The following is a 24757-nucleotide window of genomic DNA, read 5'->3' as shown; positions in this document are numbered from 1 at the left end:
TATTCTTGGCACTGAGTTTAGAGAGGTGACTTAGGATGCTAGAAATTGCGCACAGCAACTGTGCTAAAGGAGAAAAAAACATTTTTTTATAGACTGTAACACTTTGACCCTGGTGATTAGCCAGAGCCTTACTGAACCCCTGGAAAGATGGTCTTTATAGTCTGTATGATTTTGTTCCAGAATTGTAGAAAAGCTGTCTCATTCCAAATAAATTTTATGTACCAAAGTATGTCTTCTGGTTTTCATTACCACATAATCATTTCCTTCTTTTGTTTATCAATTGAATTTATAGTATATTTATCTTTGCTCATAGGTATTCCATGTTTCTTCTTTGAGTGCAAATGTTACAAAATCCTGGGAACACTTTTCTACTCCATGTCATTAAACACGTGCTGAACATTTGACACTCCCCAGGACCAAGCTGAGTCCCTGGCAATTGCCCCTTGTAAGAGCAGTCCCTGTGAATGCTCAGGTAGCTCAGCTCCAAGTTTACCACACCTATCTCAGGACAGAGCACCTTTCCAGCACTTTGAGCGAAGCCCAAAGTAAGACATGAATATCTGGGTGCAGCTGGCAGAGTGGAGAAACACACAGCCCTCTGATACACAGAATCATAGATTTGTCTGGGTTGTTGGAAGGGACCTTTAAGATTATCAAGTCCAACCGTCAACCTAACACTGCCACAACCACCACTACATGCTGCAGAGCTTCCCTGAGGTGAGAGGGGGAAGGATGCCCCCAGGCTACCTAAAGGTGACAGCACTGGTCAATGCCCTGGCCATGTTGCAGGGTGCATGCTCTGTGCATCACCCCGAGCATCATCACTGACCCATGGGCACAGGGCGCAGAGTATGAATGGGAAAGAAATACGCCACTAGTTTAGTTTTCATTCCTCTATAAACCTCACACAACAGAAAGTGGTATTTCACCTTTGAAATCTGTCTTCGGTAACAAAGTTAAGCATTTGCTAGTAGCTCCCCTACCTTGCAGTTCAAAAGCCTTTTATGAGAGAAATTCAGAGCTTCCACAAATGTTTTTAGCAAATGAACTGCCATCTAGGGGTCTAGAGATCAAGTCCTGTGAGGAGCAGCTGAGGGAACTGGGGGTTTTAGCCTAGAGAAAAGGAGGATGAGGGGACACCTTATCCCTCTCTACAACTCCCTGAAAGGAGCGTGTAGCCAGGGGGGGTCAGTCTCTTCTCCCAAGGAACAGGCGATAGGAGGAAACAGCCTCAAGTTGTGCCAGGTGAAGTTTAGATTGGCAGTTAGGAAAAATTTCTTCACCACAAGGGTTGTCAAACATTGGAACAGGCTGCCCAGGGCAGTGGTGGAATCACCATCCCTGGAGGTATTTAAAAGCCGGTTAGACGTGGTGCTGAGGGACACGGGTTAGTGGTAAATTGACAGTGCTGGGTTAACGGTTGGATTCAATGATCTTAAAGGTCTCTTCCAACCTACAGGATTCTATGATTCCATCTGAGATTTCACATCATTGCTCCGCTCTTGACATAATTCCAGCCACAGTGAAGAACAAATTCAGACCAAAAAAAATTGTTGCTGCAATGCAGATTCTTTAATTGGGATGGAAAATGCAACAGACTGTAACGGCGGGAAACAAAACAACACAGAAACAATTAATTGGAAACAGCAAAATCATAAGGCTGCAGCGAGGCACAACCCAGGGCCCCACGCCAGAGATTCCCCCTCCTATCGCAGGTTGGGGGTCTCAGAGTCGGGCAGAGCAGAGGAGACTCATCCGAGGACAAGTACAGCTTCGTTGTACGGCAGATGGAGGGGAGCTTTTGGAGGCAGTGCTGGAAACGCTAAAGTCGCCAGCTGGAGAACTGCAAGGTTACTCTGTGCAAACAAGCAAGGACCATCAAGTTCAAGTCGCTGCTTTGCCACAGCCTAAAGAAGGGCTGACAGCTTTGTTCTGCATCTGGTGGTGGAAGACAAGAGGTGCTGCCTGTGGGGACTGAGGGCAGATGCAGCGCTGAACTCCATGGATATTTGGGGCTTAGCAGGGCCCGCAGTTGCCACTGAGGTACCTGTGGCCACTGCGCCAGCCACCATATCCGCAGCTCCCAAAGCCTCCGTAGCCCCCAGAAAGCCCATAGCCTCCGTAGCCCCCAGAAAGCCCGTAGCCTCCATAGCCCCCATAGCCCCCAAGGCCTCCATAACCACCACGGCTTCCAAAAGTGCCGCCGTAGCCCCCTGCAACGCCAGGGGCTCCCGCTGAGCCAACAACGCTGTACTGCGGGAAGGAGCTGAGGATGGGCCCGGGGAAGGTGACCACCGAGGCCGGGGGCTGGATCACCACCGTGGAGTCGGGGCACTGGCGCACGCAGGGCTCGTTGGCGGTGTCAGCCAGCGGGGCCGGGGCGGCCACCCCACAGGAAGGGACGCACAGGCTGGAGCAGGACATCCTTCGGTTCAGGAGGTGAAGCTGCAAGACAAGGCAGAGCTATGGCTCAGTGCAAGGCCTCATCCCAAACCCCTCCTGGCTCTCTCACACTTGGAACCTGTGTCCCAGGACATGCTCTGCATCATCTCAGGTGGGCAGAGCAAAAATACGTTCCAGAGTTAAAATGCTGCTGTAAAACCTTTGCTCCCTTCACGTTCCCTGGACTTGACTTGCCCACAGGAGAGAGGAAAAACTCCCTCCTCCAAAGCAGATGGAAAATCACCAAGCTCCCAAAGGACTCGAGTGCATTGGTGTACTCAGGGCATCATACCTGCAAGTTTTATATTTCCATCCTTTCCATAGCTCTGAAACAGTCCCATCATGTCCTAACTCTGCACTATGAAAGCGTGGTAGAACACACAGGAAAGATGCCTTGAGAAAGCCACTGCTGAGGAAGGAAAGACGCAGGTAAGACTTGGACTTACCACGACGATCAGGAGAGTCAAGCGGAGGAAGGTGGATAGAGGGCTATGAAGCCCTCAGCTCTTTTATACATGTCCCAGACTGCCCGGGGCATCTGCCAGGGGGCAGTGGCAGAAGCCCTAGCTAATCATGAAATCCAGAGGACAAGCTTCATGAAACAAATTGTGATTTGCAACAATTACATCCATCCTAATTTGGTCTACCAGTGAGCAAACATGCCCTGGAGAGCAAACAGGTAATGGGAGGGACAGATCATGACATATTACATGAAAGACAAGGGGCTGCTGTAGCTGACCTGGCATCATCAATAAACCCTGATCTGTCCCTAATCCCCTTACTTTGCTTATGTGCAAAAGTCTTGGGCGTCTTGCAGAAGTGCTTTGCTGTCTGATGCACAGCCATCACGCCTGTCATTACATCCCTTTTACAAGCTGGTAAACTGAGGCACTGGGAGGTTGGGCAAAGGAAGAAGCCATCCCACCCACTCAGGGCAGCTCCCAAAGATAAACTATGGCCACATGCTGGGGCCTCAAACCAGGACACAAGGGCCGGGGAGATTGTAGTACCGGGTGCAAGGGGCATCCCTAAGCCTTGCACATTTTACTGCCACTGCATGACTGGGTGATTTCTAGCTCCCCAATTTACTTGACAGTCCTGCAAAGAGCAGGGGAGATGGATCCCATGTGGGATGAAGCTTCATCTATAAACGGCGCTGGCACCGACATGGGTGGGAGGGCAATGGGATTAGACACTGGAGAGCTAAATGTGTGGAGCCATGCACGGAGGAGCAGGAGGGCAAGAACAGGGCCAAGACAGTCTCAGCTGTTCAGCCACGTGTCTCTAGGCATGGTCCTCCCTGAGCCCTCTGTGGAGATGCTTGATTACTCAGCTGGGCACTCAGGGCTGTGCTGGGACATTCTGGCCAAGCACCCACAGAGCACCAGACTGCACGTGGCCATGCTCCCCACAAGCACACTGGGCACTGCTGGCTATGAGCACATGGCTGGGCTTCTGCTGAGTCTGGCGTGGTTGGGCACAGCAATCTTCTGCAAGATGCCCAAAAATCCTTCTACGTCAGCAAAGTGAAGGATTATGGACAGATCAGAGTTAATTGGTGCCATGAGTTCAGCCACATCAGCGCCCTGACTTTCATGTAATGTTGTGTCATAGTCTGTCCCTCCCATCACCTCTTTCTTCTCCAGGGCACAATAGCAGGGCATTGTCCTCAATGAAGAGGGGTTTAATTGTCCCGCATCACAATCTGTGTCATGAAGCTTGTCCTCTGGATTTCGTGACTAGCTGGGGCTTCTGCCACCGCCCCTTGGCCGATGCCCCGGGCAGCCTGGGACATGTATAAAAGAGCTGAGGACTTCACGGCCCTCTATCCACCTTCCTCCACTTGACTCTCCTGATCAACAGGGTAAGTCCAGCTCCTGGAAGCCTCTTGGGGATCTCTCCCTGCCTCCCTTGATGCAGCCCCTTCCCCGCACCCTTACCTAATCCCTGGCGTCTTTTCCAGGACTCCTTGCCTGCCTGAAAGATGTCCTGCGCCAGCCTGTGCGTCCCTTCCTGTGGGGTGGCCGCCCCGGCCCCGCTGGCTGACACCGCCAACGAGCCCTGCGTGCGCCAGTGCCCCGACTCCACGGTGGTGATCCAGCCCCCGGCCTCGGTGGTCACCTTCCCCGGGCCCATCCTCAGCTCCTTCCCGCAGTACAGCGTTGTTGGCTCAGCGGGAGCCCCTGGCGTTGCAGGGGGCTACGGCGGCACTTTTGGAGGCCGTGGTGGTTATGGAGGCCTTGGGGGCTATGGGGGTTATGGAGGCTACGGGCTTTCTGGGGGCTATGGAGGCTATGGGCTTTCTGGGGGCTACGGAGGCTATGGGCTTTCTGGGGGCTACGGAGGCTTTGGGAGCTGCGGATATGGTGGCTGGCGCCGTGGCCACAGGTACCTCAGTGGCAACTGCGGGCCCTGCTAAGCTCCACACTGGGTCGGGCCACAGACGAAGGAGAGCTCCGTAAAAGCCCCTGGCATATCTCAACATGGCACTCAAGGGAAAAACATCCCTTTGGCATTGCTGGGCTCCAGAGCTCTGATGTCTCGCACCTGCTTGCTGCCCAGCTCTACCTTCCTCTTGCCCTGCTCGAGGATCCTTTCAAGAGTGGTTGCCCCCTTAATGGCAGAGACTCACTCTTGGTGCCTGCTCCTGCAGCATGGCTGATGCTCGGTTGAGCTCTGCCCAGTGCCACAAGACAGGGCAAGACCCTGGCCACGACTCGGCTCTTCTCCCAACTCCCTCCTCCCCTGCAACTCCAATAAAAGCTGTCTTGCATCGCAATGTTGACTCATGGTATTTCTTGATCCTTCCTTCTTTTTCCTCACTTCCCCCAAACATCGGGGCATCTCAGTCTGGGCTGTTTGAATCTCCCAGGGTGGTGCCCTTGGAGCCTTTGGGCACTTTGCTCAGTGTGTTACAGGTGAAGATGATGGTCCCAGCGGGGTCTTGTAGAGCACATCCCACTGAGCTTCCTCTGGTCTCCCACCAGCAATGAACACAATACGCTCCCAAAGCCCACTTCAAACATGTGGAAGTGCCACAGGTGTCTTGCAGCAGCTCTTCCAAATCCTCTGCAGAACCAGCATGCCTGGCATCACCTCCTTTTATTGGCTTGTTAGTGGTCACATCTGTAAGTCCAGGGAAATGTAGAGACAACCACTGCATGTAGAGGACTGCTGTCACGTGCTGGCCATGCCCTTGTGTCTAGCTTGATTTGGAGGCCACTGGGAAGGGGCGGGAGAGACACAACCAAGTTTCCTCTTAGAGACATGAAATGGCCATGGGTATCCAGTGACATGAAGGACTAAGCTCTTTGAGCAGGAGGTTGGACTGCCCACCCTCCTGAGGTCCCTCCCTTCCCCAAGTATCTGCTGATCTTTTGATCCTGGCACTGCAAGGTGGTCTTGGGCAGAGACAGTTCCAGCCAGAGGCATCAGGAACGGCAGTGTGGCAGCATGTTGGTCACTGCTGGTGAGCTCAGGAAAAGATGGGTCATCCATCCCCATATCTACCCAGCTTCCCCTGCAATGACTCTCGGCCATCTGCTGTCTCCTGGCTCATGTGATGTCCCCTATGTATCCTCTGACGGCACGGTGCTGGAATGGCATTCTGGTGACCCTGTCACGGTCCTGCGGATTTTTGCTTTGGGGGATGTGGCAGTGTGGGCTACTTTTTTGTCTGGTGTGTGAAGAAGCAAAGCGCCAGTAAAATCTGGTCCAGAGCCCTGGTCTGTGGGAAGCTCTGCTGTCATTGCTGGGCAGAGGCGTGTCCTCAGGCTGCTGGTGGGAATTCTGGGAAGAGCTTCTGCTCAAGCAGTGTGGGAAGAGAGGACCAAAAGTGCTCCAGGGAGCAGTGGGAGATGGAGGAATAACAGGAAAAGGGCGTGAAGGATGCATGAATGTGGAGAGGATGGAGACAAGGCAGCTGGGGAGGTGCTGGGGGTTGCTCTCCATTTCCCTTAACGACCTGTGGCCTCCCAAATGACTCTGACCTGGACTTTTGCCCTTGGGGTGGTTCCATTGGTGTCCCAATCCCCACAGCCCTGGTGCAGCCGGGAGGAAAGACAGAGCAGGGAAAGAGAAAGAAGCTTTTGTAGAGGGAGATGAGAACTGTCCTGCTCTGGGTGAACCTCCGGCAGAGGGACGTTATGCCCAAGGGCAGGCAGGAGGAAGCCAGGCAGCTCTCGCACATGCTCCTAACAAGGCCACGGGTGGGAGCTGGCTGGGACACTCCTGGGAGCCCGTGGTGTCACTTGGGGTATTGGGTATGGGGGAAGGACCAAATAAAATCAAAGCTCAACATTGCGATGCAAGACAGCTTTTATTGCAGTTCCAGGGGAGGAGGGAGTTGGGAGAAGAGCAGGGCCCGTGCCAAGGGCAGACACATCTCCTGCCAGTGGGCAGAACGACAGCGAGTAGCAGCCATGCTGCAGGAGCAGGTAGCCAGCAAGGGGCTGTGTCTTCACGGGGCAACGAGTCCCGGAGAGATGCTGAGGTGGGGCAGGAGGGAGGGAGAGTTGAGCCCCAAGCAGGCACCAGATGTCCACGTTCTGCAGATCAGCAATGCCAAAGGGATGTCCTTCCTTCAGGTGTCATGTCACGATGTGCCAGGGTATTTTCCAAAGCTCTCCCTTGACTTTGGCCAGACACGGTGTGGGGCTCAGCAGGGCCCGCAGTTGCCACTGAGGTACCTGTGGCCACGGCGCCAGCCACCATATCCACAGCTCCCAAAGCCTCCGTAGCCCCCAGAAAGCCCATAGCCTCCGTAGCCCCCAGAAAGCCCATAGCCTCCGTAGCCCCCAGAAAGCCCGTAGCCTCCATAGCCCCCATAGCCCCCAAGGCCTCCATAACCACCACGGCCTCCAAAAGTGCCGCCGTAGCCCCCTGCAACGCCAGGGGCTCCCGCTGAGCCAACAATGCTGTACTGCGGGAAGGAGCTGAGGATGGGCCCGGGGAAGGTGACCACCGAGGCCGGGGGCTGGATCACCACCGTGGAGTCGGGGCACTGGCGCACGCAGGGCTCGTTGGCGGTGTCAGCCAGCGGGGCCGGGGCGGCCACCCCACAGGAAGGGATGCACAGGCTGGCGCAGGACATCTTTCAGGCAGGCAAGGAGTCCTGGAAAAGACGCCAGGGATTAGGCAAGGGTGTGGGAAAGGGGCTGCATCAAGGGAGGCAGGGAGAGATCCCCAAGAGGCTTCCAGGAGCTGGACTTACCCTGTTGATCAGGAGAGTCAAGTGGAGGAAGGTGGATAGAGGGCTGTGAAGCCCTCAGCTCTTTTATACATGTCCCAGGCTGCCCGGGGCATCGGCCAAGGGGCGGTGGCAGAAGCCCCAGCTAATCGTGAAATCCAGAGGACAAGCTTCCTGACACTGATTTCATGTGATGCGAGAAAATTATATAGCTCTCTAATTGGGAAAATGGCATGCTAGTGTTCCCTGACGAAAGAACAGGCGATGGGAGTGACCATGATAGGCCATTACCTGTAAGACAAGATGCTGCTCTAGCACCCATAAATGTAAACATTTCTCTAATCCCCATTTTGCCTATATTGAAGAGTCCTGGGCATCTTGCAGAAGTTTACTGTGTTCAACCACGTCATACCCAGCAGCAGCCCAGCCACGCGCCCAGAGTCAGTGGTGCCCAGCGTGCCTGTGGCTGCGGGGAGCGCGGCCACGTGCAGCCGGGTGCTCTGTGGGTGCTCGGCCAGCATCTCCTGGCACAGTCCTCAGTGCCCAGCTGAGTAATCCAGTCCCGCCGGAGATGGGTTGAGGAGGACCACACTCACAGATATGTGGCCAAGGAAGCTGAGAGTGTCCTAGTCCCACCCTTCCTGCCCTCCCGCACCCCTGTGCATGTCCCCCTTCACACGCCGCCTTGCTGTCTGATCTCACTGCTCCCTACCCACGTCTGTGTTGAGCCCCTGCATGTTTGGGTCTTCACCCCACGCAGCAAAGTGTGCCCCCGTTTCTTTGCATGGCTGTTAATCAGGGAACCCCAAACACACCCTGTCAAGCAAGGGCATGGAGATGGCCAAGGCTTAGGGATGCTTGTCACCTGTTGCCCTAAAAGGCCCCCAGCCCTCATGAGCACTGGGAGATGGTGGGCATTTAGGAGTCATTCGGAGCACGTGGAATGGCTTCTTCCTTTGCCCAACCTCCCAGTGCCTCAGTTTACCAGCTTGTAAAAGGGAGGTAATGACAGGCGTGATGGCTGTGCACAGGATTGCAACGCGCTTCTGCAAGATGCTCAGGACTCTTTGACATAAGTAAAGTGTGGGGGGATTAGGGACAGATCGGGGTTTATTGGTGATGCCAGGTCAGCTACAACAGCAATTTGTCTTTCATGTAATGATGTGTCAGTGAGGAGGCATATAATTTTCTCGCATCACATGAAATCAGTGTCAGGAAGCTGGTCCGCTGGATATCATGACTAGCTGGGGTTCCAGCCACCACCTCTTGTCCGACGCCCCGGGCAGTCTGGGACATGTATAAAAGAGCTGAGGGCTTCATAGCCCTCTATCCACCTTCCTCCGCTTGACTCTCCTGATCATCGTGGTAAGTCCAAGTCTTACCTGCGTCTTTCCTTCCTCAGCAGTGGCTTTCTCAAGGCATCTTTCCTGTGTGTTCTACCATGCTTTCATAGTGCAGAGTTAGGACATGATGGGACTGTTTCAGAGCTATGGAAAGGATGGAAATATAAAACTTGCAGGTATGATGCCCTGAGTACACCAATGCACTCGAGTCCTTTGGGAGCTTGGTGATTTTCCATCTGCTTTGGAGGAGGGAGTTTTTCCTCTCTCCTGTGGGCAAGTCAAGTCCAGGGAACGTGAAGGGAGCAAAGGTTTTACAGCAGCATTTTAACTCTGGAACGTATTTTTGCTCTGCCCACCTGAGATGATGCAGAGCGTGTCCTGGGACACAGGTTCCAAGTGTGAGAGAGCCAGGAGGGGTTTGGGATGAGGCCTTGCACTGAGCCATAGCTCTGCCTTGTCTTGCAGCTTCACCTCCTGAACCGAAGGATGTCCTGCTCCAGCCTGTGCGTCCCTTCCTGTGGGGTGGCCGCCCCGGCCCCGCTGGCTGACACCGCCAACGAGCCCTGCGTGCGCCAGTGCCCCGACTCCACGGTGGTGATCCAGCCCCCGGCCTCGGTGGTCACCTTCCCCGGGCCCATCCTCAGCTCCTTCCCGCAGTACAGCGTTGTTGGCTCAGCGGGAGCCCCTGCCGTTGCAGGGGGCTACGGCGGCACTTTTGGAGGCCGTGGTGGTTATGGAGGCCTTGGGGGCTATGGGGGCTATGGAGGCTACGGGCTTTCTGGGGGCTACGGAGGCTATGGGCTTTCTGGGGGCTACGGAGGCTATGGGCTTTCTGGGGGCTACGGAGGCTTTGGGAGCTGCGGATATGGTGGCTGGCGCCGTGGCCACAGGTACCTCAGTGGCAACTGCGGGCCCTGCTGAGCCCCACACCGTGTCTGGCCAAAGTCAAGGGAGAGCTTTGGAAAATACCCTGGCACATCGTGACATGACACCTGAAGGAAGGACATCCCTTTGGCATTGCTGATCTGCAGAACGTGGACATCTGGTGCCTGCTTGGGGCTCAACTCTCCCTCCCTCCTGCCCCACCTCAGCATCTCTCCGGGACTCGTTGCCCCGTGAAGACACAGCCCCTTGCTGGCTACCTGCTCCTGCAGCATGGCTGCTACTCGCTGTCGTTCTGCCCACTGGCAGGAGATGTGTCTGCCCTTGGCACGGGCCCTGCTCTTCTCCCAACTCCCTCCTCCCCTGGAACTGCAATAAAAGCTGTCTTGCATCGCAATGTTGAGCTTTGATTTTATTTGGTCCTTCCCCCATACCCAATACCCCAAGTGACACCACGGGCTCCCAGGAGTGTCCCAGCCAGCTCCCACCCGTGGCCTTGTTAGGAGCATGTGCGAGAGCTGCCTGGCTTCCTCCTGCCTGCCCTTGGGCATAACGTCCCTCTGCCGGAGGTTCACCCAGAGCAGGACAGTTCTCATCTCCCTCTACAAAAGCTTCTTTCTCTTTCCCTGCTCTGTCTTTCCTCCCGGCTGCACCAGGGCTGTGGGGATTGGGACACCAATGGAACCACCCCAAGGGCAAAAGTCCAGGTCAGAGTCATTTGGGAGGCCACAGGTCGTTAAGGGAAATGGAGAGCAACCCCCAGCACCTCCCCAGCTGCCTTGTCTCCATCCTCTCCACATTCATGCATCCTTCACGCCCTTTTCCTGTTATTCCTCCATCTCCCACTGCTCCCTGGAGCACTTTTGGTCCTCTCTTCCCACACTGCTTGAGCAGAAGCTCTTCCCAGAATTCCCACCAGCAGCCTGAGGACACGCCTCTGCCCAGCAATGACAGCAGAGCTTCCCACAGACCAGGGCTCTGGACCAGATTTTACTGGCGCTTTGCTTCTTCACACACCAGACAAAAAAGTAGCCCACACTGCCACATCCCCCAAAGCAAAACTCCGCAGGACCGTGACAGGGTCACCAGAATGCCATTCCAGCACCGTGCCGTCAGAGGATACATAGGGGACATCACATGAGCCAGGAGACAGCAGATGGCCGAGAGTCATTGCAGGGGAAGCTGGGTAGATATGGGGATGGATGACCCATCTTTTCCTGAGCTCACCAGCAGAGACCAACATGCTGCCACACTGCCGTTCCTGATGCCTCTGGCTGGAACTGTCTCTGCCCAAGACCACCTTGCAGTGCCAGGATCAAAAGATCAGCAGATACTTGGGGAAGGGAGGGACCTCAGGAGGGTGGGCAGTCCAACCTCCTGCTCAAAGAGCTTAGTCCTTCATGTCACTGGATACCCATGGCCATTTCATGTCTCTAAGAGGAAACTTGGTTGTGTCTCTCCCGCCCCTTCCCAGTGGCCTCCAAATCAAGCTAGACACAAGGGCATGGCCAGCACGTGACAGCAGTCCTCTACATGCAGTGGTTGTCTCTACATTTCCCTGGACTTACAGATGTGACCACTAACAAGCCAATAAAAGGAGGTGATGCCAGGCATGCTGGTTCTGCAGAGGATTTGGAAGAGCTGCTGCAAGACACCTGTGGCACTTCCACATGTTTGAAGTGGGCTTTGGGAGCGTATTGTGTTCATTGCTGGTGGGAGACCAGAGGAAGCTCAGTGGGATGTGCTCTACAAGACCCCGCTGGGACCATCATCTTCACCTGTAACACACTGAGCAAAGTGCCCAAAGGCTCCAAGGGCACCACCCTGGGAGATTCAAACAGCCCAGACTGAGATGCCCCGATGTTTGGGGGAAGTGAGGAAAAAGAAGGAAGGATCAAGAAATACCATGAGTCAACATTGCGATGCAAGACAGCTTTTATTGGAGTTGCAGGGGAGGAGGGAGTTGGGAGAAGAGCCGAGTCGTGGCCAGGGTCTTGCCCTGTCTTGTGGCACTGGGCAGAGCTCAACCGAGCATCAGCCATGCTGCAGGAGCAGGCACCAAGAGTGAGTCTCTGCCATTAAGGGGGCAACCACTCTTGAAAGGATCCTCGAGCAGGGCAAGAGGAAGGTAGAGCTGGGCAGCAAGCAGGTGCGAGACATCAGAGCTCTGGAGCCCAGCAATGCCAAAGGGATGTTTTTCCCTTGAGTGCCATGTTGAGATATGCCAGGGGCTTTTACGGAGCTCTCCTTCGTCTGTGGCCGGACCCAGTGTGGGGCTTAGCAGGGCCCGCAGTTGCCACTGAGGTACCTGTGGCCACGGCGCCAGCCACCATATCCGCAGCTCCCAAAGCCTCCGTAGCCCCCAGAAAGCCCATAGCCTCCGTAGCCCCCAGAAAGCCCGTAGCCTCCATAGCCCCCATAGCCCCCAAGGCCTCCATAACCACCACGGCCTCCAAAAGTGCCGCCGTAGCCCCCTGCAACGCCAGGGGCTCCCGCTGAGCCAACAACGCTGTACTGCGGGAAGGAGCTGAGGATGGGCCCGGGGAAGGTGACCACCGAGGCCGGGGGCTGGATCACCACCGTGGAGTCGGGGCACTGGCGCACGCAGGGCTCGTTGGCGGTGTCAGCCAGCGGGGCCGGGACAGCCACCCCACAGGAAGGGACGCACAGGCTGGAGCAGGACATCCTTCGGTTCAGGAGGTGAAGCTGCAAGACAAGGCAGAGCTATGGCTCAGTGCAAGGCCTCATCCCAAACCCCTCCTGGCTCTCTCACACTTGGAACCTGTGTCCCAGGACACGCTCTGCATCATCTCAGGTGGGCAGAGCAAAAATACGTTCCAGAGTTAAAATGCTGCTGTAAAACCTTTGCTCCCTTCACGTTCCCTGGACTTGACTTGCCCACAGGAGAGAGGAAAAACTCCCTCCTCCAAAGCAGATGGAAAATCACCAAGCTCCCAAAGGACTCGAGTGCATTGGTGTACTCAGGGCATCATACCTGCAAGTTTTATATTTCCATCCTTTCCATAGCTCTGAAACAGTCCCATCATGTCCTAACTCTGCACTATGAAAGCGTGGTAGAACACACAGGAAAGATGCCTTGAGAAAGCCACTGCTGAGGAAGGAAAGACGCAGGTAAGACTTGGACTTACCACGATGATCAGGAGAGTCAAGCGGAGGAAGGTGGATAGAGGGCTATGAAGCCCTCAGCTCTTTTATACATGTCCCAGACTGCCCGGGGCGTCGGACAAGAGGTGGTGGCTGGAACCCCAGCTAGTCATGATATCCAGCGGACCAGCTTCCTGACACTGATTTCATGTGATGCGAGAAAATTATATGCCTCCTCACTGACACATCATTACATGAAAGACAAATTGCTGTTGTAGCTGACCTGGCATCACCAATAAACCCCGATCTGTCCCTAATCCCCCCACACTTTACTTATGTCGAAGAGTCCTGAGCATCTTGCAGAAGCGCGTTGCAATCCTGTGCACAGCCATCACGCCTGTCATTACCTCCCTTTTACAAGCTGGTAAACTGAGGCACTGGGAGGTTGGGCAAAGGAAGAAGCCATTCCACGTGCTCCGAATGACTCCTAAATGCCCACCATCTCCCAGTGCTCATGAGGGCTGGGGGCCTTTTAGGGCAACAGGTGACAAGCATCCCTAAGCCTTGGCCATCTCCATGCCCTTGCTTGACAGGGTGTGTTTGGGGTTCCCTGATTAACAGCCATGCAAAGAAACGGGGGCACACTTTGCTGCGTGGGGTGAAGACCCAAACATGCAGGGGCTCAACACAGACGTGGGTAGGGAGCAGTGAGATCAGACAGCAAGGCGGCGTGTGAAGGGGGACATGCACAGGGGTGCGGGAGGGCAGGAAGGGTGGGACTAGGACACTCTCAGCTTCCTTGGCCACATATCTGTGAGTGTGGTCCTCCTCAACCCATCTCCGGCGGGACTGGATTACTCAGCTGGGCACTGAGGACTGTGCCAGGAGATGCTGGCCGAGCACCCACAGAGCACCCGGCTGCACGTGGCCGCGCTCCCCGCAGCCACAGGCACGCTGGGCACCACTGACTCTGGGCGCGTGGCTGGGCTGCTGCTGGGTATGACGTGGTTGAACACAGTAAACTTCTGCAAGATGCCCAGGACTCTTCAATATAGGCAAAATGGGGATTAGAGAAATGTTTACATTTATGGGTGCTAGAGCAGCATCTTGTCTTACAGGTAATGGCCTATCATGGTCACTCCCATCGCCTGTTCTTTCGTCAGGGAACACTAGCATGCCATTTTCCCAATTAGAGAGCTATATAATTTTCTCGCATCACATGAAATCAGTGTCAGGAAGCTTGTCCTCTGGATTTCACGATTAGCTGGGGCTTCTGCCACCGCCCCTTGGCCGATGCCCCGGGCAGCCTGGGACATGTATAAAAGAGCTGAGGGCTTCACAGCCCTCTATCCACCTTCCTCCACTTGACTCTCCTGATCAACAGGGTAAGTCCAGCTCCTGGAAGCCTCTTGGGGATCTCTCCCTGCCTCCCTTGATGCAGCCCCTTTCCCACACCCTTGCCTAATCCCTGGCGTCTTTTCCAGGACTCCTTGCCTGCCTGAAAGATGTCCTGCGCCAGCCTGTGCATCCCTTCCTGTGGGGTGGCCGCCCCGGCCCCGCTGGCTGACACCGCCAACGAGCCCTGCGTGCGCCAGTGCCCCGACTCCACGGTGGTGATCCAGCCCCCGGCCTCGGTGGTCACCTTCCCCGGGCCCATCCTCAGCTCCTTCCCGCAGTACAGCATTGTTGGCTCAGCGGGAGCCCCTGCCGTTGCAGGGGGCTACGGCGGCACTTTTGGAGGCCGTGGTGGTTATGGAGGCCTTGGGGGCTATGGGGGCTATGGAGGCTACGGGCTTTCTGGGGGCTACGGAGGCTATGGGCTTTCTGGGGGCTACGGAGGCTATGGGCTTTCTGGGGGCTACGGAGGCTTTGGGAGCTGTGGATATGGTGGCTGGCGCCGTGGCCACAGGTACCTCAGTGGCAACTGCGGGCCCTGCTGAGCCCCACACCGTGTCTGGCCAAAGTCAAGGGAGAGCTTTGGAAAATACCCTGGCACATCGTGACATGACACCTGAAGGAAGGACATCCCTTTGGCATTGCTGATCTGCAGAACGTGGACATCTGGTGCCTGCTTGGGGCTCAACTCTCCCTCCCTCCTGCCCCACCTCAGCATCTCTCCGGGACTCGTTGCCCCGTGAAGACACAGCCCCTTGCTGGCTACCTGCTCCTGCAGCATGGCTGCTACTCGCTGTCGTTCTGCCCACTGGCAGGAGATGTGTCTGCCCTTGGCACGGGCCCTGCTCTTCTCCCAACTCCCTCCTCCCCTGGAACTGCAATAAAAGCTGTCTTGCATCGCAATGTTGAGCTTTGATTTTATTTGGTCCTTCCCCCATACCCAATACCCCAAGTGACACCACGGGCTCCCAGGAGTGTCCCAGCCAGCTCCCACCCGTGGCCTTGTTAGGAGCATGTGCGAGAGCTGCCTGGCTTCCTCCTGCCTGCCCTTGGGCATAACGTCCCTCTGCCGGAGGTTCACCCAGAGCAGGACAGTTCTCATCTCCCTCTACAAAAGCTTCTTTCTCTTTCCCTGCTCTGTCTTTCCTCCCGGCTGCACCAGGGCTGTGGGGATTGGGACACCAATGGAACCACCCCAAGGGCAAAAGTCCAGGTCAGAGTCATTTGGGAGGCCACAGGTCGTTAAGGGAAATGGAGAGCAACCCCCAGCACCTCCCCAGCTGCCTTGTCTCCATCCTCTCCACATTCATGCATCCTTCACGCCCTTTTCCTGTTATTCCTCCATCTCCCACTGCTCCCTGGAGCACTTTTGGTCCTCTCTTCCCACACTGCTTGAGCAGAAGCTCTTCCCAGAATTCCCACCAGCAGCCTGAGGACACGCCTCTGCCCAGCAATGACAGCAGAGCTTCCCACAGACCAGGGCTCTGGACCAGATTTTACTGGCGCTTTGCTTCTTCACACACCAGACAAAAAAGTAGCCCACACTGCCACATCCCCCAAAGCAAAAATCCGCAGGACCGTGACAGGGTCACCAGAATGCCATTCCAGCACCGTGCCGTCAGAGGATACATAGGGGACATCACATGAGCCAGGAGACAGCAGATGGCCGAGAGTCATTGCAGGGGAAGCTGGGTAGATATGGGGATGGATGACCCATCTTTTCCTGAGCTCACCAGCAGTGACCAACATGCTGCCACACTGCCGTTCCTGATGCCTCTGGCTGGAACTGTCTCTGCCCAAGACCACCTTGCAGTGCCAGGATCAAAAGATCAGCAGATACTTGGGGAAGGGAGGGACCTCAGGAGGGTGGGCAGTCCAACCTCCTGCTCAAAGAGCTTAGTCCTTCATGTCACTGGATACCCATGGCCATTTCATGTCTCTAAGAGGAAACTTGGTTGTGTCTCTCCCGCCCCTTCCCAGTGGCCTCCAAATCAAGCTAGACACAAGGGCATGGCCAGCACGTGACAGCAGTCCTCTACATGCAGTGGTTGTCTCTACATTTCCCTGGACTTACAGATGTGACCACTAACAAGCCAATAAAAGGAGGTGATGCCAGGCATGCTGGTTCTGCAGAGGATTTGGAAGAGCTGCTGCAAGACACCTGTGGCACTTCCACATGTTTGAAGTGGGCTTTGGGAGCGTATTGTGTTCATTGCTGGTGGGAGACCAGAGGAAGCTCAGTGGGATGTGCTCTACAAGACCCCGCTGGGACCATCATCTTCACCTGTAACACACTGAGCAAAGTGCCCAAAGGCTCCAAGGGCACCACCCTGGGAGATTCAAACAGCCCAGACTGAGATGCCCCGATGTTTGGGGGAAGTGAGGAAAAAGAAGGAAGGATCAAGAAATACCATGAGTCAACATTGCGATGCAAGACAGCTTTTATTGGAGTTGCAGGGGAGGAGGGAGTTGGGAGGAGGGAGTTGGGAGAAGAGCCGAGTCGTGGCCAGGGTCTTGCCCTGTCTTGTGGCACTGGGCAGAGCTCAACCGAGCATCAGCCATGCTGCAGGAGCAGGCACCAAGAGTGAGTCTCTGCCATTAAGGGGGCAACCACTCTTGAAAGGATCCTCGAGCAGGGCAAGAGGAAGGTAGAGCTGGGCAGCAAGCAGGTGCGAGACATCAGAGCTCTGGAGCCCAGCAATGCCAAAGGGATGTTTTTCCCTTGAGTGCCATGTTGAGATATGCCAGGGGCTTTTACGGAGCTCTCCTTCGTCTGTGGCCCGACCCAGTGTGGAGCTTAGCAGGGCCCGCAGTTGCCACTGAGGTACCTGTGGCCACGGCGCCAGCCACCATATCCGCAGCTCCCAAAGCCTCCGTAGCCCCCAGAAAGCCCATAGCCTCCGTAGCCCCCAGAAAGCCCATAGCCTCCATAGCCCCCAGAAAGCCCGTAGCCTCCATAGCCCCCATAGCCCCCAAGGCCTCCATAACCACCACGGCCTCCAAAAGTGCCGCCGTAGCCCCCTGCAACGGCAGGGGCTCCCGCTGAGCCAACAACGCTGTACTGCGGGAAGGAGCTGAGGATGGGCCCGGGGAAGGTGACCACCGAGGCCGGGGGCTGGATCACCACCGTGGAGTCGGGGCACTGGCGCACGCAGGGCTCGTTGGCGGTGTCAGCCAGCGGGGCCGGGGCGGCCACCCCACAGGAAGGGACGCACAGGCTGGAGCAGGACATCCTTCGGTTCAGGAGGTGAAGCTGCAAGACAAGGCAGAGCTATGGCTCAGTGCAAGGCCTCATCCCAAACCCCTCCTGGCTCTCTCACACTTGGAACCTGTGTCCCAGGACACGCTCTGCATCATCTCAGGTGGGCAGAGCAAAAATACGTTCCAGAGTTAAAATGCTGCTGTAAAACCTTTGCTCCCTTCACGTTCCCTGGACTTGACTTGCCCACAGGAGAGAGGAAAAACTCCCTCCTCCAAAGCAGATGGAAAATCACCAAGCTCCCAAAGGACTCGAGTGCATTGGTGTACTCAGGGCATCATACCTGCAAGTTTTATATTTCCATCCTTTCCATAGCTCTGAAACAGTCCCATCATGTCCTAACTCTGCACTATGAAAGCGTGGTAGAACACACAGGAAAGATGCCTTGAGAAAGCCACTGCTGAGGAAGGAAAGACGCAGGTAAGACTTGGACTTACCACGATGATCAGGAGAGTCAAGCGGAGGAAGGTGGATAGAGGGCTATGAAGCCCTCAGCTCTTTTATACATGTCCCAGACTGCCCGGGGCGTCGGACAAGAGGTGGTGGCTGGAACCCCAGCTAGTCATGATATCCAGCGGACCAGCTTCCTGACACTGATTTCATGTGATGCGAGAAAATTATATGCCTCCTCACTGACACATCATTACATGAAAGACAAATTGCTGTTGTAGCTGACCTGGCATCACCAATAAACCCCGATCTGTCCCTAATCCCCCCACACTTTACTTATGTCGAAGAGTCCTGAGCATCTTGCAGAAGCGCGTTGCAATCCTGTGCACAGCCATCACGCCTGTCATTACCTCCCTTTTACAAGCTGGTAAACTGAGGCACTGGGAGGTTGGGCAAAGGAAGAAGCCATTCCACGTGCTCCGAATGACTCCTAAATGCCCACCATCTCCCAGTGCTCATGAGGGCTGGGGGCCTTTTAGGGCAACAGGTGACAAGCATCCCTAAGCCTTGGCCATCTCCATGCCCTTGCTTGACAGGGTGTGTTTGGGGTTCCCTGATTAACAGCCATGCAAAGAAACGGGGGCACACTTTGCTGCGTGGGGTGAAGACCCAAACATGCAGGGGCTCAACACAGACGTGGGTAGGGAGCAGTGAGATCAGACAGCAAGGCGGCGTGTGAAGGGGGACATGCACAGGGGTGCGGGAGGGCAGGAAGGGTGGGACTAGGACACTCTCAGCTTCCTTGGCCACATATCTGTGAGTGTGGTCCTCCTCAACCCATCTCCGGAGGGACTGGATTACTCAGCTGGGCACTGAGGACTGTGCCAGGAGATGCTGGCCGAGCACCCACAGAGCACCCGGCTGCACGTGGCCGCGCTCCCCGCAGCCACAGGCACGCTGGGCACCACTGACTCTGGGCGCGTGGCTGGGCTGCTGCTGGGTATGACGTGGTTGAACACAGTAAACTTCTGCAAGATGCCCAGGACTCTTCAATATAGGCAAAATGGGGATTAGAGAAACGTTTACATTTATGGGTGCTAGAGCAGCATCTTGTCTTACAGGTAATGGACTATCATGGTCACTCCCATCGCCTGTTCTTTCGTCAGGGAACACTAGCATGCCATTTTCCCAATTAGAGAGCTATATAATTTTCTCGCATCACGTGAAATCAGTGTCAGGAAGCTTGTCCTCTGGATTTCACGATTAGCTGGGGCTTCTGCCACCGCCCCTTGGCCGATGCCCCGGGCAGCCTGGGACATGTATAAAAGAGCTGAGGACTTCCCGGCCCTCTATCCACCTTCCTCCACTTGACTCTCCTGATCAACAGGGTAAGTCCAGCTCCTGGAAGCCTCTTGGGGATCTCTCCCTGCCTCCCTTGATGCAGCCCCTTTCCCACACCCTTGCCTAATCCCTGGCGTCTTTTCCAGGACTCCTTGCCTGCCTGAAAGATGTCCTGCGCCAGCCTGTGCATCCCTTCCTGTGGGGTGGCCGCCCCGGCCCCGCTGGCTGACACCGCCAACGAGCCCTGCGTGCGCCAGTGCCCCGACTCCACGGTGGTGATCCAGCCCCCGGCCTCGGTGGTCACCTTCCCCGGGCCCATCCTCAGCTCCTTCCCGCAGTACAGCATTGTTGGCTCAGCGGGAGCCCCTGGCGTTGCAGGGGGCTACGGCGGCACTTTTGGAGGCCGTGGTGGTTATGGAGGCCTTGGGGGCTATGGGGGCTATGGAGGCTACGGGCTTTCTGGGGGCTACGGAGGCTATGGGCTTTCTGGGGGCTACGGAGGCTATGGGCTTTCTGGGGGCTACGGAGGCTTTGGGAGCTGCGGATATGGTGGCTGGCGCCGTGGCCACAGGTACCTCAGTGGCAACTGCGGGCCCTGCTGAGCCCCACACCGTGTCTGGCCAAAGTCAAGGGAGAGCTTTGGAAAATACCCTGGCACATCGTGACATGACACCTGAAGGAAGGACATCCCTTTGGCATTGCTGATCTGCAGAACGTGGACATCTGGTGCCTGCTTGGGGCTCAACTCTCCCTCCCTCCTGCCCCACCTCAGCATCTCTCCGGGACTCGTTGCCCCGTGAAGACACAGCCCCTTGCTGGCTACCTGCTCCTGCAGCATGGCTGCTACTCGCTGTCGTTCTGCCCACTGGCAGGAGATGTGTCTGCCCTTGGCACGGGCCCTGCTCTTCTCCCAACTCCCTCCTCCCCTGGAACTGCAATAAAAGCTGTCTTGCATCGCAATGTTGAGCTTTGATTTTATTTGGTCCTTCCCCCATACCCAATACCCCAAGTGACACCACGGGCTCCCAGGAGTGTCCCAGCCAGCTCCCACCCGTGGCCTTGTTAGGAGCATGTGCGAGAGCTGCCTGGCTTCCTCCTGCCTGCCCTTGGGCATAACGTCCCTCTGCCGGAGGTTCACCCAGAGCAGGACAGTTCTCATCTCCCTCTACAAAAGCTTCTTTCTCTTTCCCTGCTCTGTCTTTCCTCCCGGCTGCACCAGGGCTGTGGGGATTTGTCGTGGTTTAGCCTCAGATGGCAACAAAGAACCACGTGCCGCTCGCACGTCCCTTCCTAATACAGGAAGGATCGTAAGAAAAGGCAAGACTCTTGGGTTGGGACAAAGGCAGTTTAACAGGACAGTAAAGGGAACAGGCAAACAACAACAACAACACGGATAGGGGAATATACAAACGCGATTACGGAACCGCCGCTCCCCGCCGCTCGCCGACCGGCCGGACCCGGGACGCCCCAGCCCGCTTTTAAGCAGCAACTTCCTGCCCCCTCCCCCGGCAGCTCAGGGTGGGCGTGGCTCACATGGCATGGAATACCAGGAAAAGTTAACCCTATCCCCACCGGAACCAGGACATTATCCACCCCTTATTCCATACCATCTATGCCATGCCCAGCAGGTTCCAATGAATTGCCACCACTTTCCCCTGTTATACATATATATACACACACATATAATGCCCTTAGTTTATGGGTCATCCCTCCAAAGTGTCCGTTGAGTTCTTTTAATCCACGGCTTTGGGCTCCATTTGTTAGAACAGTCTCTCAGGGCAGGTGAGATGCTGGGTGGTGCTGGTCTGTTGCATGCTGTATTTTTCGGAGCTTGTGACTGGTGCACCTGGTGTGGCTCATGCACGCAGTCCGTGGGCTGAAGATGTAGATCTTGAGGAAACTGCTGGGCGCCAGCTGCTGAGATCAGTTCTTATCCCATCATCCCTGTGCCTTACTTGTAGTACAACTGATATCAATTATAGCAATGAGGACATACAGTGACAGTGTTACTTATCAATTAACAGCACACAATCTGATTCATTGGCTATTCTCGCCCAAAATCAGATCCCCATGAGGTACACATCGGACTTCCCCATCCTGCCGCATCACCCACCAAGTGCACCCAGGTCCTTGGGCAAAAGCAATCCCACGGATGGGTTTGCCTTTGCCTGAGGCAGGACTAACCCAGACTGTCTTCCCTAGCATATTCTTCATGTGCACTACGGGGACTTTATCCCCTTCTACAGTACGTGGAAGTTTTGATTGGGCAGGGCCAGCCCGATTGTTAGATCCCCTGGTGTTAACTAGCCAGGTAGCTTTTGCTAAATGTGTATCCCAGTGTTTGAAAGTCCCACCACCCATTGCTCTCAGTGTAGTTTTTAACAGTCCATTGTATCGTTCTATCTTCCCAGAGGCTGGTGCGTGATAGGGGATGTGATACACCCACTCGATACCATGCTCTTTGGCCCAGGTGTCTATGAGGCTGTTTCGGAAATGAGTCCCGTTGTCCGACTCAATTCTCTCTGGGGTACCATGTCGCCACAGGACTTGCTTTTCAAGGCCCAGGATAGTGTTCCGGGCAGTGGCATGGGGCACAGGGTATGTTTCCAGCCATCCAGTGGTTGCTTCCACCATTGTGAGCACATAGCGCTTGCCTTGACGGGTTTGTGGCAGTGTGATATAATCAATCTGCCAGGCCTCCCCATATTTGTATTTCAGCCATCGCCCTCCATACCAAAGAGGCTTCAAACGCTTGGCTTGCTTGATCGCAGCGCATGTCTCACATTCATGGATGACCTGTGCAATAGTGTCCATGGTCAAGTCCACCCCTCGGTCACGAGCCCATCTATATGTCGCATCTCTCCCTTGATGGCCTGAGGAGTCATGGGCCCACCGAGCTATGAATAGTTCACCCTTACGTTGCCAGTCCAGATCCACCTGAGCCACTTCAATCCTAGCGGCCCGATCCACCTGCTGGTTGTTCTGATGTTCCTCCGTGGCCCGATTCTTCGGTACATGGGCATCTACATGGCGTACTTTCACAACCAGATTCTCTATCCGGGCAGCAATATCTTTCCACAGTTCAGCAGCCCAGATGGGTTTGCCTCTGCGCTGCCAGTTGCCCTGCTTCCACTGCTGTAACCACCCCCACAGAGCATTTGCCACCATCCATGAGTCAGTGTAGAGATAAAGTACTGGCCATTTTTCTCGCTCAGCAATGTCCAAAGCCAGCTGAATAGCCTTCACCTCTGCAAACTGGCTCGATTCACCCTGTCCCTCACTGGCTTCTGCAACCTGTCGTGTAGGACTCCACACAGCAGCCTTCCACTTTCGATGCTTTCCCACAATACGGCAGGACCCATCAGTGAACAGGGCATATTTCTTCTCATTTTCTGGCAGTTTATTATATGGTGGGGCCTCTTCTGCACGCGTCACCTCCTCCTCTGGTGACATTCCGAAATCCTTGCCTTCTGGCCACTCCATGATCACTTCCAGAATTCCTGGGCGACTGGGGTTTCCCATTCGAGTTCGCTGCGTGATCAGTGCAATCCACTTACTCCATGTAGCATCGGTTGCATGATGTGTGGTGGGGACCCTTTCTTTGAACATCCAACCCAGCACCGGCAGTCGAGGTGCTAAGAGGAGCTGTGCTTCTGTACCAACTACTTCCGAAGCAGCTCGAACCCCTTCGTATGCTGCCAATATCTCTTTTTCTGTTGGAGTGTAGCGGGCTTCGGATCCTCTGTATCCACGACTCCAAAACCCTAGGGGTCGACCTCGAGTCTCCCCTGGTGCTTTCTGCCAGAGGCTCCAGGTAGGGCCGTTCTCCCCGGCTGCGGTATAGAGCACATTTTTAACATCTTGTCCTGCCCAGACTGGCCCCAGGGCCACTGCATGGACTATTTCCTGTTTGATTTGTTCAAAAGCTTGTCGTTGCTCAGGACCCCATTTAAAGTCATTCTTCTTCCGGGTTACTTGATACAGAGGGCTTACAATTTGACTGTAATCTGGGATATGCATTCTCCAAAAACCCACAATACCTAAGAAAGCCTGTGTTTCCTTTTTACTAGTTGGTGGAGACATAGCTGCTATTTTGTTGATCACATCCATTGGAATCTGACGGCGTCCATCTTGCCATTTTATTCCTAAAAACTGGATCTCCTGCGCAGGTCCCTTGACCTTACTTCGCTTTATAGCAAAACCAGCGTTCAGAAGGATTTGGACTATTTTACTCCCTTTCTCAAAAACTTCTTCTGCTGTGTTTCCCCATACAATGATGTCATCATATCATAAACAGATATCGCACAGGACAGCAGAATGATAATCCTCATCCCTCTTCCAGACATGGTAAACAGCATCGCAGGGAGTACATAAGCCATATAGGAATTTATGTAACACAGCCATGAGAACAAACCAAGCAACATGATGACCAGTTATCTCAACCCTTCGAGCCCCACGTTGGGCGCCAAAAAGGACTGTCGTGGTTTAGCCTCAGATGGCAACAAAGAACCACGTGCCGCTCGCACGTCCCTTCCTAATACAGGAAGGATCGTAAGAAAAGGCAAGACTCTTGGGTTGGGACAAAGGCAGTTTAACAGGACAGTAAAGGGAACAGGCAAACAACAACAACAACACGGATAGGGGAATATACAAACGCGATTACGGAACCGCCGCTCCCCGCCGCTCGCCGACCGGCCGGACCCGGGACGCCCCAGCCCGCTTTTAAGCAGCAACTTCCTGCCCCCTCCCCCGGCAGCTCAGGGTGGGCGTGGCTCACATGGCATGGAATACCAGGAAAAGTTAACCCTATCCCCACCGGAACCAGGACAGGATTGGGACACCAATGGAACCACCCCAAGGGCAAAAGTCCAGGTCAGAGTCATTTGGGAGGCCACAGGTCGTTAAGGGAAATGGAGAGCAACCCCCAGCACCTCCCCAGCTGCCTTGTCTCCATCCTCTCCACATTCATGCATCCTTCACGCCCTTTTCCTGTTATTCCTCCATCTCCCACTGCTCCCTGGAGCACTTTTGGTCCTCTCTTCCCACACTGCTTGAGCAGAAGCTCTTCCCAGAATTCCCACCAGCAGCCTGAGGACACGCCTCTGCCCAGCAATGACAGCAGAGCTTCCCACAGACCAGGGCTCTGGACCAGATTTTACTGGCGCTTTGCTTCTTCACACACCAGACAAAAAAGTAGCCCACACTGCCACATCCCCCAAAGCAAAAATCCGCAGGACCGTGACAGGGTCACCAGAATGCCATTCCAGCACCGTGCCGTCAGAGGATACATAGGGGACATCACATGAGCCAGGAGACAGCAGATGGCCGAGAGTCATTGCAGGGGAAGCTGGGTAGATATGGGGATGGATGACCCATCTTTTCCTGAGCTCACCAGCAGTGACCAACATGCTG

General features: G+C 55.1%; 3 protein-coding genes across 3 annotated transcripts; 2 read left to right on the top strand and 1 right to left on the bottom strand.

The window, feature by feature from the left end:
• Nucleotides 1–9459: 9459 nt before the first annotated feature.
• On the top strand, nt 9460–9894 carry LOC141734519 (claw keratin-like). Its single transcript, XM_074566367.1, has one exon. It carries the CDS (start codon nt 9460–9462, stop codon nt 9892–9894), a length of 435 nt encoding a protein of 144 aa, XP_074422468.1.
• Nucleotides 9895–14465: 4571 nt separating this feature from the next.
• On the top strand, nt 14466–14900 carry LOC141734522 (claw keratin-like). Its single transcript, XM_074566369.1, has one exon. The coding sequence runs from the start codon at nt 14466–14468 to the stop codon at nt 14898–14900; it is 435 nt and encodes a 144-aa protein (XP_074422470.1).
• Nucleotides 14901–17152: 2252 nt separating this feature from the next.
• Nucleotides 17153–17587, bottom strand: LOC141734518 (claw keratin-like). The gene has a single exon (XM_074566366.1). It carries the CDS (start codon nt 17585–17587, stop codon nt 17153–17155), a length of 435 nt encoding a protein of 144 aa, XP_074422467.1.
• Nucleotides 17588–24757: the final 7170 nt, after the last annotated feature.

Source organism: Larus michahellis, chromosome 24 (genome assembly GCF_964199755.1).
Source record: "Larus michahellis chromosome 24, bLarMic1.1, whole genome shotgun sequence".
Lineage (NCBI taxonomy): Eukaryota > Metazoa > Chordata > Aves > Charadriiformes > Laridae > Larus > Larus michahellis.
The sequence above is the reverse complement of the archived record's forward strand: the minus strand, read 5'-3'. Positions and strand labels throughout refer to the sequence as shown.

Coding starts and splice junctions, on each gene's coding strand:
- LOC141734519 (XM_074566367.1), top strand. CDS start 9,460: ATGTCCTGCTCCAGCCTGTGCGTCCCTTCCTGTGGGGTGGCCGCCCCG.
- LOC141734522 (XM_074566369.1), top strand. CDS start 14,466: ATGTCCTGCGCCAGCCTGTGCATCCCTTCCTGTGGGGTGGCCGCCCCG.
- LOC141734518 (XM_074566366.1), bottom strand. CDS start 17,587: ATGTCCTGCTCCAGCCTGTGCGTCCCTTCCTGTGGGGTGGCCGCCCCG.